This window comes from Lycium ferocissimum, chromosome 7 (genome assembly GCF_029784015.1).
Source record: "Lycium ferocissimum isolate CSIRO_LF1 chromosome 7, AGI_CSIRO_Lferr_CH_V1, whole genome shotgun sequence".
Taxonomy (NCBI): Eukaryota; Viridiplantae; Streptophyta; class Magnoliopsida; order Solanales; family Solanaceae; genus Lycium; species Lycium ferocissimum.
The window spans coordinates 27,688,485-27,704,370 of NC_081348.1; the positions used below are offsets into that span (position 1 = coordinate 27,688,485).

Here is a 15,886-nt window from a genome sequence, read left to right on the forward strand (position 1 = left end):
TATCTCTCCTTAATTAATATGTTCAAAATAAATGTCCAGCCTTTTAACAAAATCTTTAAAAAATTATTAACTCCAATTTTTTTTTGATATTTGACAAAACTGCCCTTAACTAAATACTACCTAACTAATATACTTTATTGATTGCATAAAATTCACTTATCTAAATAGGGATAAATATAAAATTTAACAATTAATTCCTTCTTGATAAAGTACGAGGACACTTATTTTGAGCCGAAGAGAGTACTATATACCTATGCTAACTCCATCAATGATAAACTCTCTTAAATGTTGTAGTAATATAAAGGGTAAAATGAAAAATGTACTTAATTTTATCTTGAATTTTGTAAAATGATAAATATTTTTAATAAGGCTGACATGAGACGGACGCAGTACTACTAAGTAGAGCTGTCAATATGGGCATAGCCCGCGAGGCCAGCCCAACCCAACCCTTTATTTAAGTAGGGTTGAATACATTTTTATTTCATATAAGTGAAGACTCAAAAGCCCAAATTTGTGCATGGCCCGATTGACTTGAGTGGCCGAAATTGTACTGGAGGCTAGAAAAGAATAATAATTTTTTTTAAATATAAGTAAATTAAACAAAAAGATTAAATGTAATGAGAAAAAAGAATATATTTACTACTAAGTAGTAATTAGAAATTGGAGCAGTACTTTTTAGTCTTAGAATTTATATTATGTTTAATTTCTTTTGAACGTGATCTGGATTAGTGATTAAAAATAATAATTTATTTTTGTTCTCTTGAATTTTTTCTTCTATGATATGAATTTGCGCAAGAATGGATGGTAAAATATTCAAATTCATATTGCAAAATTTTCATGTTCAAAATTGTACCAAAAACTATTTAGAAAATGTTATTTCGGAAGACGAAAAAAACTTAGGCGGCCAGTCTTCTACTAACTGTGCCCGCCTAAAATTGGGTTGAAATTTCTTTTTCTTTCGCCTTCGGTTAAAAGAAATTTGCCCTAATCCATTTAATTCTTTAACCCTTTAGTTGAAATTTTAACCGCCAAATTTGACACCTCTACTACCAAGTCATTAAGCTGGGAGCACGAGTGACAATATGAAGAGACAAATGGCGAAGTTATTGAAAAGAACAAATATAGTGCTACTCGCTCCATCTCAAAATATTTATGTTTTTATTGAAAATATTTATCTCAAAATATTTATTATTTTATTTAATTAAAATAAAAATTAAATAACTTTTTTTCATTTTATCTTTATATTAATTAGCACTATTTAAGAGGTTTTTATCATTAATAGATTATATATTTATTAAGGAGAGATTACAAATACGTCATAAAATAATCAAAACAGTACCCCTATAAATGGTTGCTTTATCGAGGGGCATGTAAATGAAAAATGCGTCAAACTGTTTTGAGATGGAGAGAGTAGTAGAAGTTTCTCTTTTCCTTGAGGATAGTGACGGTTATATGCAGACATTGATGACGTTTTGCCATTTATCTACTGCTGGCTGGTGCTTTGGGATGGAAGTATTTAACAAACCTTATCCTCAAACTAGGTAAGCTTCTTTTATTTTGGCAGCCTTAATTAGTCATCTGCAAAATACATACCTATGTTCTGTGTGTCTCAATATTAAAGAAAGGCAAACCATGTTGTATTAAGTACAGCATACTATTATACCTTAGCGAAAACGTATGCCAATTATGAAAACTTGGATAGGTTCCTCTCCATCTCTCAAATTCTTGCTTAGGTTATGAATACATATCGATTTAACGGACTAAAGCAAGGTTCTAACTGTGGTTAAATAATTAGTTCCTTTTTTTTTCCCATAATTTTCCGTATCCAATAATATGTACTTATTTTTCTTAACTTTCTATAGTGTTAACAGATTTAAGGGGGGACTTTGAATCAATATTTAGTACAGAATTATCTTTTAAGTTCTAGTACTTTTTATGTTTGGACGTACACATCAGAGTAGAACATAATTACCAAGATGGCGAAGTAACTTCAGCAATGGCGACAAGTACTTGGTATAAATAATGCCTCAGTGATTTATTGCCTCGCTGTTCGTGTTTGTTTCTTTTGGGTTAACGAAGCAATCAAATTATCCTCAAGAAAAACACGTAACATCTTGTTGCAGTGCCACCCTACCCAAGAAAATAGCTAAAGATGATTAAGGTAAAGATGATTAAGGTTGAGAGTACAATTTCCATAGCCAAGGTGCAAAATTGCAAAAACCTTTCCCTCCTTTTATATTTAACTATTAAGAAATAGGAAAATACATTAGATCAACATCTCTACATATCAAAGTTGACAAAAGATGGTACATATTCTATTGTTTCACATTGGTACATATTGAATTTGCAAAATATAGATATGTGATTTTCGACTCACAGTGAGTGATGGCTTTCTAGTAATAGAAGTATTGATCATCAAGGTGTCATTTTTTTCATTGTTTCCCCCCTTAGCGAGCTTTAAACAATATTGGAGCATATTTTATGATATATCTATGTTGAGCTGATCGAGAACTCGCTGCATTGGTTCTTGTTCAATTTGTTTTCATTTTGCTCCTCTTGAGATAAATTGTCTGCTAGATTCTTTATACAGCGCATCTTTCTCATGATAATTTACCTCAAGCGCAAATTATTTTCCCAATTAATGATTTCATCAGTTGGTCTTGATGAAATAGTTAGTGGTTTGTCCATCACAAGTTGAACTCTGGTGTCCGTTAGTTTGCTGCGGATTTCTTTTCTTGTTTTCTTTTAATTATATTCTCAATCAAGATGTGCCTTCTTGCTTTTTAACCTTCTATATAATAGGGTCATTAGCAATAGTACTTTTTAATTTTTCCCATTTTTTCCTCTTTTAAGTAGTGAACTGGTTAATAGGGAGGCATAAAAAGCATGTAAAGTAAATTGCTATCATGAGTATGCTCACTGTTGGCATCCACATCACAGAGCTTGAATAACTGTATAAAGCTTAGAGTACAGAAAATTGGTTCCCCCGCATCATGCAAATCAGGACCATTATTTTACAAGTAGTGTAAAGTAGGCAAAAGATATATAAGGATTCACTGAGAAGTCATCCTTCTTTATTTTCTTGCAGATGCTTATAGTTTCCTCCTGTCTTTTAATAACTGATGCTATCCACAGAAAAGAAGAAAAATGTTTACGTCAGAAATGATTTTTTTTTAATAGTGAAACTTGTATCTAAACGCATAAAGAGTGTAACTTACGCATCACAGTTAACATTTCTGGAGATAGGGGTATCCAGGGTGACACCACACTTGGTGGGAAGAGCTTGAGCTGCGTCATCTTTAAGATTTGCATATCGGTTAGCAGCAGCCTTGACACAATTGCAAGCCACCTTTTTGTCAGCTGTGCTTTGCGCCAATCCTTTCAGGCTTTTCACTCCACTGCAGCAAGCTTGAGTAAGGTATGGAATGCATGGTGCCAATGAAGCATTCACTTGCCCACAAGTGAGGGCTTGTGCTGGCTCAAACATGAGCTGAATCATGGCCAACACTACAATGGCTGAAATGATGATTGCCTTCATCTTTGCTTGAGCTTTTTAGTGGAGGATTATGGGTGAATTTTGAGTTGGAAGTGAGGCAAGTGGTTTTCTTTGAATTATTGTTTTGTTTTTGCACTTGTGGATGGCCAGCCAGTGTCTTAAGAGGGTATTTACAGGAATTAGAGAAGTGCTAAGAAAAGTAAGTTGTTCTTGCTTTGGTAATATCAGTTATGTCATCTCGGCTTCTTGTTTCCTTATTATGTCACCCCTGTCCTAATTTGTTGCAGAAAGAGCAACTAGTTTTGGACGGTTATTTGCAGGCATTTATGATGATGCTTCACCTTTTCTCTATTAGTGGTGCTTAGGGATCAAATAATTCAACAGACCTTATTGTCCTTTGAATCATGAGACTACTGTCTTTCTTTGGCAGCCTTAATTGGCCATCTGCAAAATATGAAACCTCTGTTTTGTATGCCAATGTAAAACAAAGGCAAACCATATTGTTCAGGTAAAATAAAGCATTTTCTGATGGATACCATAGTTCAAATGTCTGCTACTTATCGTGTGCACATGCATGAGAGTCGATCACGTCTGCTTGATGCGGATTAGAGGATAATGTAACGCCAAAGTATCTGGATCATTAATGGGCAAAGGGTTAAACGTAAGGTTTATTGCAAATTTAATTTTCACATTTCACATAGATCGAACTATCAAAATTCCTGTGCTTGTTAAACAATTCAATAATTACGAGATAAAGCACAAGCAATTATGTGAACTGAATGTAAATCGTAAATAATGCAATGGGGCAGCCCGGTGCACTAAGCTCCTGCTATGCGCGGGCTCCGGGGAATGGCCGGACCACAAGGGTCTATTGTACGCAGCCTTACCTTGCATTTCTGCAAGAGGCTATTTTCACGGCTCAAACCCGTGACCTCCTGGTCACATGGCAGCAACTTTACCAGTTATGCCAAGGCTCCCCTTCGTAAATAATGCAATAATGGTATAATTTATTAGAATACTGAAAATGAGGCAAATATGATAAGAAAAGTGTAAGGATCTAAGTCGGGTATATCTTCAAGTTTCTTCAAGGATTTTTCCTTGAGGTGTGTTGCAAGACAAGAAAAGCCTTATAGAACTGAAGAAAGTAAAATACTCGGAAAGAAGAGTTTTTGCAATGTAGGGCTTAACTTAGATTGGAGTCATTCAGATGGAATTAGATTGTACATCATGGATAAGTGTCTTTCATGGAGGAAGATGTGCTCCTTTTTTAAGAACTGTGAGCAATATCAACCAGCAGGTACTAAGGAAAATAACTACTGGACCATAGGAAACAGTCCCTGGACTCACAGAACGCGTTGTGAAATGCGGGTTTTAAGACCATTATGTTAGATTCTCTCAATTCAGATGCCATAAGATCCATCCAATTCGCTCGTCGGTGTCCACTAGCTCATGTTAAAAAATCATTCTGAGAGGAGGACGAATTGTCTGTAAAGCTCAGAATGCTGCCATTGAAGGTACTTTATCTCTTCCCTTGTTCTCTTCTTCTCTATTTCACTATTTTTAAATACTCTTTACGTTGAGATTCTTTGTGCTTGTTTAACCTTGTCTTTTGGTGAGAACTCAATTCCAGAACACTAACAGGAGGTTGTAATACTTATATGAGTTTTACTGCTTCACCTTCTAATTCTGCGTTATCATGGTATTAGAATAATTAAAATTATATCTCATAGTCAAGATATATTTACTTGGAAGTGGAGATGGAAACATGAACAACATATGTCTTTTTTTGTAGTATGCTTGTGAGTTGCACTTCTGGTGTTGGTTACTTTGTTTTCCTAATTAGTTGAAGTAGTACCTTGATGCAGTAATAGAGTATTGTTCTTCTTTGAATATTGGTTTTGAAAAGGCTCTATCAGAAACAACCTCTCTACCTTGTGAAAGTAGAGGTCATGTCTGCATATACATCACCCCCCAGACCCCACTTGTGAGTTGTGAGGTTACACTGGGTATGTTGTTGTTGTTGGTTTAAGGGAAAAGGAATTGCAGTGCTCTTGGTTGAGAGTTGAGGGTGTGGAAAATGATTTTGTAGGGAAAAATGGTGGATCGAAAATAAAAAGAGAGACTTAGACCTCAACAATGATGAAGAAAAAACTAGAAAGCTTGAACTTCAACAACAGAGGAAAAGCAAGGATAAAAAAAAAAAAAAAAATTGTTGGTGAAGATGATGATGACATGGCATGAATTTATCTAATATTGATTTGATGTGTTATCCACGTCTGGGAAATTGAGGAATACACAAGATCCGAGGTGTTTAAAAGGTAGAATGTTCTAACCAAGTTTAGATGCTCTTGAGAACTCCTGAGCCAGCATTAGAAAACCGTGAATTTTGTGTTCTTTCCCTTGTCAAATTGGGTGTTAAGCCTATTATGAATAGTGAATTTCATGTTCTTTCCTTGTCCGTTTTACATAAAAGTTTATTCATGTGAACTTTCTATAGTTCTTTATTTACTTGTTTTAATGATTTTCTTTGTAACAAAAAACGTTTTCTTTGTATAGTTTGACCTTTCTGGAAAATAATTTATGGTTTTTGAAATTTCTATTCTGGAGGTCTTCATTATATTATCATATATAAAGAAATAGATTTCTTGAAAGAAATGAAATATACACCAACATGCACAAGCTGCTGCACTGAGTGCACATAATTTATTGAGCAGATCTAGTCATTTCAAATTACATTTCATATTTAACACCCTTTCAAGGATCATTGCCTTTTCTACCATATCAATTTAGAAGGAAAATGAGGAATCTCTTCATGGTAAAATTTTGACATTAAGAGAACTCTCTGTGTCTGTTACTTTGCAACATTAATATTTTCTATCAAAAAGTGTCAGCACAGTTTTAGTTGTTCTGCTGAGGACCTTCGCCACAACCCACCCCCCCCCCCTCTCTCTTTGTGTATGTATCAGAAATACGCATTCTCAAGTCTTGATGTTTCCTATAAGAAACTGGTAGCACAGTTCTATTCTAGTTTTCCTTTTTGAAGTAATGAACTTCTTGATATGGAAGCATGAAAGGTTGTAAGATTAACTTACATTTATTTTCCTACGGTTTTCCTCTTAAAAGCAATGAACTGGTCGAAAGGGAAGCATAAAAGCATGTAAATGTAAATTGCTATCACTATGCTTGGTGTTGGCATTCACATCACAAAGCTTGAATAACTTGATAAAGCTTAGATAATGAAAAATGGTTCTCAGGATGTCACTGAGTCCAGAACCATTATTTTACAGATACAATAAAATTAGTACAACATAGGCAAAATAAATATAACGATTCACTGAGAAGTCATACTTCTTTATTTTCTTGCAGATGCTCATAGTTTTCCTCCTGTCTTTTAATAACTGATGCTGTCAACAGAAAAAGAAATAAAAAAGCAGAAAAATATTTTAGTCAGAAAAGAAAAAATTTAGTAGTGAAACCTGTGTCAAAATGCATGCATAAAAAATGTAACTTACGCATCACAGTTAACGTTTCTGGAGATGGGGGTATCCATGGTGACACCACACTTGGTAGGAAGAGCTTGAGCTGCATCATCTTTAAGGTTTGCGTACCTGTTAGCAGCAGCCTTGACACAATTGCAAGCTACTTTTTTGTCGGCCGTGCTTTGAGCCAATCCTTTTAGGCTTTTCACTCCACTGCAGCAAGCTGCACCTGGCTCACCTCCTTGAGTTAGGTACGGAATACATGGTGCCAATGAAGCATCCACTTGCCCACAAGTGAGGGCTTGTCCTGGCTCAAACATGAGCTGAATCATGGCCAACATTACAATGGCTGAAATGATGATTCCCTTCATCTTTGCTTCAGTTTTTTCGTGTAAATTTATGGGTGAATTTTGAGTTGGAAGTGAGGCAAGTGGCTTTCTTTGAATTATTCTTTTGTTTTTGCACTTGTCTTAAGAGGGTATTTATAGGAATTGAGGAAGTGCTAAGAAAAGTAAGTTGTTTTGTGCTTTGGTAATATCAGTTATGTCATTTCGGCTTCTTGTTTCCTTATTATGTCACCCCTGTCCTAATTTGTTGCAGAAAGAGCAACTAGTTTTGGACGGTTATTTACAGACATTTATGATGATGCTTCACCTTTTCTCTATTAGTGGTGCTGAGGGATCGCATAATTCAACAGACCTTATCGTCTTTTGAATCACGAGACTATTGTCTTTCTTTGGCAGCCTTAATTGGCCATCTGCAAAATATGATGCCTCTGTTTTGTATGCCAATGTAAAACAAAGGCAAACCATACTGTTCAGGTAAAATAAAGCATTTCTGATGAATACCATAGTTCAATTGTCTGCTACTTATCGTGTGCACATGCATGAGAGCCGATCACGTCTGCTTGATGCGGATTAGAAGATAATATAACACCAAAATATCTGGATCATTAATGGGCAATTGGTTAAACATAAGGTTTATTGCAAGTTTTCACATTTCTCATGGATCAGACTATCAAATTGCTGTCATTGTTAAACAATTCAATAATTACGAGATAAAGCTCTAGCAATTATGTCAATTGAATGTTAATCGTAAATAATGCAATAATGGTATAATTTATTAGAATAATGCAAATATGATAAAAAAGTGTAAGGATCTAAGTAGGGGTCTGTCTTCAAGTTTCTTCAAGGGTTTTTCCTTGAGGTGTGTTACAAGACAAGAAAAGCCTTATAGACCTAGAGCTGGGAAGCAAGTAAAATACTCGGAAAGAAGAGTTTTTGCAAGGTAGGGCTTAACTTAGATTGGAGTCAATCAGATGGAATTAGATTGCACATCATGGATAAGTGTCTTTCATGGAGGAAGATGTGCTCCTTTTATATGAATTGTGAGCAATATCAACTAACAGGTAGTGCGGAAAATGACTAATGGATCATAGGAAATAGTCCCTGGACTCACAGAACGTGTCCACTAAGATGCCATAAGATCCATCCATTCGCTCGTCGGTGTCCACTAGCTCATGTTAAAAAATCATTCTAGGAGGAGAACGAATCGTCTGTAAAGCTCAGAATGCTGCCATTGAATCTACTTTTATCTCTTCCCATATTCTCTTCTCCTCGATTTCACAATCCTCCATACGTTGAGATTCTTCGTGCTCATTTAACCTTGTCTTTTGGTGAGAACTCAATTCGAGAACACCCAACAGGAGTTTGTAATACTTATATGAGTTTTACTGCTTCACCTTCTAATTCGTTTCTGCATTATCATGGTATTAGGATAATTAAAATTTTCTCTCATAGTCAAGATACATTTACTTGGAAGTGGAGATGGAAACATTAACAACATATGTCTTTTCCAGCAGCATGCTCATGAGTTGCACTTCTGGTGTTGGTTACTTTGTTTTCCTAATTAGTTGAAGTAGTACCTTTATGCAGTAAGAGAGTATTTTTCTTCTTTTGATATTGGGTTTTGTGGAGGAACTATCGGAAACAGCCTCTCTACCTTCACAAGGTAGGGGTAAGGTCTGCGTACACACCTTCCCCAGACCCCACTTGTGGGGTTGTACTGGTATGTTGTTGTTGTTGGTTTAAGGGATAAAAGGAACTGCAGTACTCTTGATTGAGAGTTCAGTTTAGTCAAAAATAATTTTGTAGGTAACAATGGTGGATGGAAAATAAAAAGAGAGATTTAGACCTCAACAACGATGAAGAAAAACTAGAAAGCTTGAACTTCAACAGTAGAGGAAAAGAAAGGATAAAACCGTTTCTTTTTTTTTTCTGTTGGTGAAGATGATGACATGGCATGAATATGTCTAATATTGATTTGATGTATTATCCACGTCTGGGAAATTGAGGGATACACAAGATCAGAGATGTTTAAAACATATTGTCTAACCAAGTTCAGATGTTCTTGAGGACTTCTGGGCCAGCATTAGAAAACGTGCAAGTACATGTGTCAAATAGGGTTTAAGCCTATTATGAATAGTGAATTTTATGTTCTTTCCTTCGTCCATTTTAAATAAAGTTTATTCATGTGAACTTTCTATAGTTCTTTATTTACTTGTTTTAATGATTTTCTTTGTAAACAAAAAGAGGTATTCTTTGTGTAGTTTGACCTTTCTGGAAAATAATATATGGTTTTTGAAATTTCTATTCTGGAGGTCTTCATTATATTATCATATTTATAAAGAAATAGATTACTTGAAAGAAATTATACGTACACCAACATGGACAAGCTATTGCACTGAGTGTACATACTTTATTGAGCAGATCTAGTCATTTCAAATTAAATTTCATATTTAACACCCTTTCAAGGATCATTGAGGATACGCGGAGGGTATTTGAGTCCATTAGTTTGTCTAATCCCAGTGTCTTGACTTTTCTACCTTATCAATTGAGAAGGAAAAGGAGAATTCTTTTCATGGTAATATTTTAACATTAAGAGAACTCTGTGTCTGTTACTTTGCAAAATTGATATTTTCTATCGAAAAGTGTCAGTACAGTGTTAGTTGTTTCTGCTGAGGACCTTCCCCCCACCCTTGTGTATGTATCAGAAATACGCATTCTCAAGTCTTGATGTTTCCTATAGAAAGTGGTAACACAGTGCCATTCTAGTTTTCCTCTTTTGAAGTAATGAACTACTTGATATGGAAGCATGAAAGGTTGTAGATTAACTTACATTTATTTTCCTTCGGTTTTTCCTCTTTTAAGAAATGAACTAGTCGAAAGGGAAGCATAAAAGCATGTAAAGTAAATTGTTGTCACTATGCTCGGTGTTGGCATTCGTATCACAAAGCTTGAATAACTTGATAAAGCTTAGATACTGAAAAATGGTTCTCGGGATGTCACTCAGTCCAGAACCATTATTTTACAGATACAAGAAAATAAGTACAACATAGGCAAATACAAATATAAGGATTCACTGAGAAGTCATCCTTCTTTATTTTCTTGCATATGCTCATAGTTTTCCTCCTGTCTTTTAATAACTGATGCTGTCAACAGAAAAGAAATAAAAAAGCAGAAAATATTTAAGTCAGAAAAGAAAAAATTTAGTAGTGAAACCTCTGTCAAAATGCATGCATAAAAAATGTAACTTACGCATCACAGTTAACGTTTCTGGAGATGGGGGTATCCATGGTGACACCACACTTGGTAGGAAGAGCTTGAGCTGCATCATCTTTAAGGTTTGCGTACCTGTTAGCAGCAGCCTTGACACAATTGCAAGCTACCTTTTTGTCGGCCGTGCTTTGAGCCAATCCTTTTAGGCTTTTCACTCCACTGCAGCAAGCTGCACCTGGATCACCTCCTTGAGTAAGGTACGGAATGCATGGTGCCAAAGAAGCATCCACTTGGCCACAGGTGAGGGCTTGTCCTGGCTCAAACATGAGCTGAATCATGGCCAACACTACAATGGCTGAAATGATGATTCCCTTCATATTTGCTTCAGTTTTTTCGTGTAAGTTTATGGGTGAAATTTGAGTTTGAAGTGAGGCAAGTGGTTTTCTTTGAATTATTGTTTTGTTTTTGCACTTGTGGATGGCCAGCCAGTGTCTTAAGAGGGTATTTATAGGAATTGAGGAAGTGCTAAGAAAAGTAAGTTGTTCTTTGCTTTGGTAATATCAGTTATGTCATTTCGGCTTCTTGTTTCCTCATTATGTCACCCCTGTCCTAATTTGTTGCAGAAAGAGCAACTAGTTTTGGACGGTTATTTGCAGACATTTATGATGATGCTTCACTTTTTCTCTATTAGTGGTGCTGAGGGATAACATAATTCAATAAGACCTTATTGTCTTTTGAATCACGAGACTATTGTCTTTCTTTGGCAGCCTTAATTGGCCATCTGCAAAATATGATACCTCTATTTTGTAAGCCAATGTAAAACAAAGGCAAACCATACTGTTCAGGTAAAATAAAGTATTTCTGATGAATACCATAGTACAATTGCCTGCTACTTATCGTGTGCACATGCATTAGAGTCTATCACGTCTGCTTGATGCGGATTAGAAGATAATATAACGCCAAAAAATCTGGATCATTAATGGGGAAAGGGTTAAACGTAAGGTTTATTGCAAATTTTCACATTTCTCATGGATCAGACTATCAAAATTTCTGTCATTGTTAAACAGTTCAATAATTACGAGATAAAGCACTAGCAATTATGTCAATTGAATGTAAATCGTAAATAATGCAATAATGATATAATTTATTAGAATAATGAAAATGAGGCAAATATGATAAGAAAAGTGTAAGGAATCTAAGTAGGGGTCTGTCTTCAAGTTTCTTCAAGGATTTTTCCTTGAGGTGTGTTACAAGACAATAAAAGCCTTATAGAACTAGAGCTGGGAAGCAAGTAAAATACTCGGAAAGAAGAGTTTTTGCAAGGTAGGGCTTCACTTAGATTGGAGTCAATCAGATGGAATTAGATTGCACATCATGGATAAGTGGCTTTCATGGAGGAAGATGTGCTCCTTTTATATGAATTGTGAGCAATATCAACTAGCAGGTAGTTCGGAAAATGACTACTGGCTCGTACGAAACAGTCCCTGGACTCACAGAACGCGTTGTGTAATGCGCGGTTCAAGACCATTGTGTTAGATTCTTTCACTTCAGATGCCATAAGATCCATCCATTCGCTCGTCGGTGTCCACTAGCTCATGTTAAAAAATCATTCTAGGAGGAGAACGAATCGTGTGTAAAGTTTAGACTTCTGCCATTGAATCTACTTTTATCTCTTCCCATATTCTCTTCTTCTTTATTTCACTATTTTTGAATCCTCTATACGTTGAGATTCTTCGCGCTTGTTTAACCTTGTCTTTTGGTGAGAACTCAATTCCAGAACACTCAACAGGAGTTTGTAATACTTATATGAGTTTTATTACTTCACCTTCTAATTCGTTTATGCATTATCATGGTATCAAAATAATTAAAATTTTATCTCATAGTCAAGATACATTTACTTGGAAGTGGAGTTGGAAACATGAACAACATATGTCTTTTCCTGCAGCATGCTTGTGATTTGCACTTCTGGTGTTGGTTAGTTTGTTTTCCTAATTAGTTAAAGTACTACCTTTATGCAGTAAGAAAGTATTTTTCTTCTTTGGATATTGGGTTTTGTGGAGGGTCTATCGCAAACAGCCTCTCTACCTTCACGAGGTAGGGGTATGGTCTGCATTTACACTACCCTCCCCAGACCCCACTTGTGAAATTATACCGGGTATGTTGTTGTTGTTGGTTTAAGGGAGAAAAGCAATTGCAGTGCTCATGGTTGAGAGTTCAGTTTAGTGGAAAGTAATTTTGCAGGGAACAATGGTGGATGCAAAATAAAAAGAGAGATTTAGACCTCAACAATGATGAAGAAAAACTAGAAAGCTTGAACTTCAACAATAGAGCAAAATAAAGGATAAAAACGTTTCTTTTTTCTGTTGGTGAAGATGATGATGACATGGCATGAATATGTCTAATATTGATTTGATGTGTTATCCACGTCTGGGAAATTGAGGGATACACAAGATCAGGGATGTTTAAAACATATTTTCTAACCAAGTTCAGATGTTCTTGAGAACTCCTGGGCCAGCATAGTCAAATAGGGTTTAAGCCTATTATGAATAGTGAATTTTATGTTCTTTCCTTTGTCCATTTTAACTAAAAGTTTATTCATGTGAGCTTTCTATAATTCTTTATTTACTTGTTCTAATGATTTTCTTTGTAAACAAAAAGCGGTGTTCTTTGTGTAGTTTGACCTTTCTGGAAAATAATCTATGGTTTTTGAAATTTCTATTCTGGAGGTCTTCATTATATTATCATATTTATAAAGAAATAGATTTCTATAAAGAAATAGATTTCTTGAAAGAAATGATACATACACCAACATGGACTAGCTATTGCACTGAGTGTACATACTTTATTGAGAAAATCTAGTCATTTCAAATTAAATTTCATATTTAACACCCTTTCAAGGATCATTGAGGATACGCGGAGGGGATTTGAGTCCATTAGTTTGTTTAATCCCAGCGTCTTGTCTTTTCTACCTTATCAATTGAGAAGGAAAAGGAGAATTCTTTTCATGGTAATATTTTAACATTAAGAGAACTCTGTGTCTGTTACTTTGCAAAATTGATATTTTCTATCGAAAAGTGTCAGTACAGTGTTAGTTGTTTCTGCTGAGGACCTTCCCCCCACCCTTGTGTATGTATGAGAAATACTGTATGTATGAGAAATACGCATTCTCAAGTCTTGATGTTTCCTATAGAAAGTGGTAACACAGTGCCATTCTAGTTTTCCTCTTTTGAAGTAATGAACTACTTGATATGGAAGCATGAAAGGTTGGTAACACAGTGCCATTCTAGTTTTCCTCTTTTGAAGTAAGGAACTACTTGATATGGAAGCATGAAAGGTTGTAGATTAACTTACATTTATTTTCCTTCGGTTTTTCCTCTTTTAAGAAATGAACTAGTCGAAAGGGAAACATAAAAGCATGTAAAGTAAATTGTTGTCACTATGCTCGGTGTTGGCATTCGTATCACAAAGCTTGAATAACTTGATAAAGCTTAGATACTGAAAAATGGTTCTCGGGATGTCACTCAGTCCAGAACCATTATTTTACAGATACAAGAAAATAAGTACAACATAGGCAAAATAAATATGAGGATTCACTGAGAAGTCATCCTTCTTTATTTTCTTGCAGATGCTCATAGTTATCCTCCTTTCTTTTAATAACTGATGCTGTCAACAGAAAAGAAATAAAAAAGCAGAAAAATATTTAAGTTAGAAAAGAAACTTTTTATTAGTGAAACTTGTATCGAAATGCATAAAAAATGTAACTTACGCATCACAGTTAACGTTTCTGGAGATGGGGGTATCCATGGTGACACCACACTTGGTAGGAAGAGCTTGAGCTGCATCATCTTTAAGGTTGGCGTACCGGTTAGCAGCAGCCTTGACACAATTGCAAGCAGCCTTTTTGTCAGCTGTGCTTTGGGCCAATCCTTTCAGGCTTTTCACTCCACTGCAGCAAGCTGCACCTGGCTCACCTCCTTGAGTAAGGTATGGAATGCATGGTGCCAAAGAAGCATCTACTTGTCCACAAGTGAGGGCTTTTGCTGGCTCAAACATGAGCTGAATCATGGCCAACACTACAATGGCTGAAATGATGACTCCCTTCATCTTTGCTTCAGCTGTAAGAAAAAGGATTGTTTTGAAGTGCAAAGTGAGGTAGGTATTTTTCTTGGACTTCTAGATTGCCCTTGTCGATGCCATCCACAGTGTTGAGAGGGTATATATAGTATCCTGATAATTGCAAAGAAAAGAAAGTTGTTCTTTTCTGTGGTTATATCAGTTGTGTCATTTCGGCATTTCGTTTCCTTGTTATGTCATTTCCTGATTTGTTGCAGAAGAAAAGACCAAATAATCTGACATGTTATGATGGTTATTTGCTGGTATTGATGATGCTTCAGCCTTCCTCTGCTAGTGGTGCTTAGGGATAAAAGAATTCAACAAACCTAATCTCTTTTGCATCAGAAAACTGCTTTCTTCCTTTTGCAGCCTTAATTGGCCATCTGCCCAATTAGCTGAGAACAGCAGATTTATCGGTTGCAATAAAAATGGCCATCGCGAAATACATATCTATGTTTTGTGTGCCAATATGACACAAAGGTAAATCATGCATGTTGTTTAAGTATAACTTACACATTGATGTATCAATTTATTCCTTATATTAATTACCCACTGCATCAAGTAACTTTCTTGATCATCATTTCCTTGTAAGCTTTGTGTGCAAACAAAGTTTGTGAATTGGATTGGATGCACTCAAACTTATCTAATGCATTTAAGTCTTAAATTAGTTAACTTGGATCAGACTTCGAAGTAAACCAGTGGAATATGCCCTCAATCTTTGGTAATTTGTGCAGCACTTGGTTGGTTTTCTTAGCATATCATTTGTAAAGAAAACAAGAACACCCCCCTGTTTTAGTAAGGTATTCTATTTTTGGTACACCTCTTGTATGCGGGCTCATTTTTGCCCTTCTTCTAATGAAATTATTTACTTTATGACAAAAAGAAAGGAAAGAAGAAAGTCCCAATAATGATTTGTAAAAGATATAAATCTTTTTCCCTAGAAGATGTGATCAATGCATGACTAGAACATTTAGCAGTGAAGACATTGGAGTAGAATTTTTGATAATGAACATTGGAGCAGAATTAAAACATCTAATGATGAAAACGACTAAATGATTATTTTGATCATGGTGATTGTTCTGATTAGCGTGAAAACTTGTTACTCCCTCCTGTCACCCCGGGTGAACCAAAAAGAATGAGAAAAATTAGTCCCTTTAAAAATTAAAAAAATTCTCCCATATAGGAATTTACTAGCCATATATGCCCGTGCGATGCATGGGCTCGCACGGGCCGAACATGTT

The 15,886-nt window shown here is 35.5% G+C and overlaps 4 protein-coding genes across 7 annotated transcripts; all 4 read right to left on the reverse strand.

Moving 5' to 3' along the window:
- Window positions 1-2,934: 2,934 nt before the first annotated feature.
- Window positions 2,935-3,649, reverse strand: LOC132062660 (non-specific lipid-transfer protein 1-like). Of its 2 annotated transcripts, none has more exons than XM_059455191.1 (2): window positions 3,219-3,649; window positions 2,935-3,119 (listed from the first exon to the last, which is right to left on the reverse strand). In XM_059455191.1, exons 1-2 carry the CDS (start codon window positions 3,536-3,538, stop codon window positions 3,113-3,115), a joined length of 327 nt encoding a protein of 108 aa, XP_059311174.1. In that variant the 5' UTR covers window positions 3,539-3,649; the 3' UTR covers window positions 2,935-3,112. The 2 variants fall into 2 exon arrangements, with proteins under 2 accessions (XP_059311174.1, XP_059311173.1); XM_059455190.1 differs by having other exon boundaries at window positions 2,935-3,125.
- A 2,864-nt stretch (window positions 3,650-6,513) lies between these two features.
- Window positions 6,514-7,434, reverse strand: LOC132062661 (non-specific lipid-transfer protein 1-like). Of its 2 annotated transcripts, none has more exons than XM_059455194.1 (2): window positions 7,009-7,434; window positions 6,514-6,894 (listed from the first exon to the last, which is right to left on the reverse strand). In XM_059455194.1, the coding sequence occupies exons 1-2, from the start codon at window positions 7,344-7,346 to the stop codon at window positions 6,888-6,890; spliced, it is 345 nt and encodes a 114-aa protein (XP_059311177.1). In that variant the 5' UTR covers window positions 7,347-7,434; the 3' UTR covers window positions 6,514-6,887. The 2 variants fall into 2 exon arrangements, with proteins under 2 accessions (XP_059311177.1, XP_059311176.1); XM_059455193.1 differs by having other exon boundaries at window positions 6,550-6,900.
- A 2,748-nt stretch (window positions 7,435-10,182) lies between these two features.
- Window positions 10,183-11,093, reverse strand: LOC132062662 (non-specific lipid-transfer protein 1-like). 2 transcript variants are annotated; one of them, XM_059455196.1, is made up of 2 exons: window positions 10,572-11,093; window positions 10,183-10,459 (listed from the first exon to the last, which is right to left on the reverse strand). In XM_059455196.1, the coding sequence occupies exons 1-2, from the start codon at window positions 10,907-10,909 to the stop codon at window positions 10,453-10,455; spliced, it is 345 nt and encodes a 114-aa protein (XP_059311179.1). In that variant the 5' UTR covers window positions 10,910-11,093; the 3' UTR covers window positions 10,183-10,452. The 2 variants fall into 2 exon arrangements, with proteins under 2 accessions (XP_059311179.1, XP_059311178.1); XM_059455195.1 differs by having other exon boundaries at window positions 10,251-10,465; window positions 10,572-11,043.
- A 2,865-nt stretch (window positions 11,094-13,958) lies between these two features.
- LOC132062663 (non-specific lipid-transfer protein 1-like) lies at window positions 13,959-14,752 on the reverse strand. The gene is made up of 2 exons (XM_059455197.1): window positions 14,299-14,752; window positions 13,959-14,195 (listed from the first exon to the last, which is right to left on the reverse strand). Exons 1-2 carry the CDS (start codon window positions 14,634-14,636, stop codon window positions 14,183-14,185), a joined length of 351 nt encoding a protein of 116 aa, XP_059311180.1. The 5' UTR covers window positions 14,637-14,752; the 3' UTR covers window positions 13,959-14,182.
- Window positions 14,753-15,886: the final 1,134 nt, after the last annotated feature.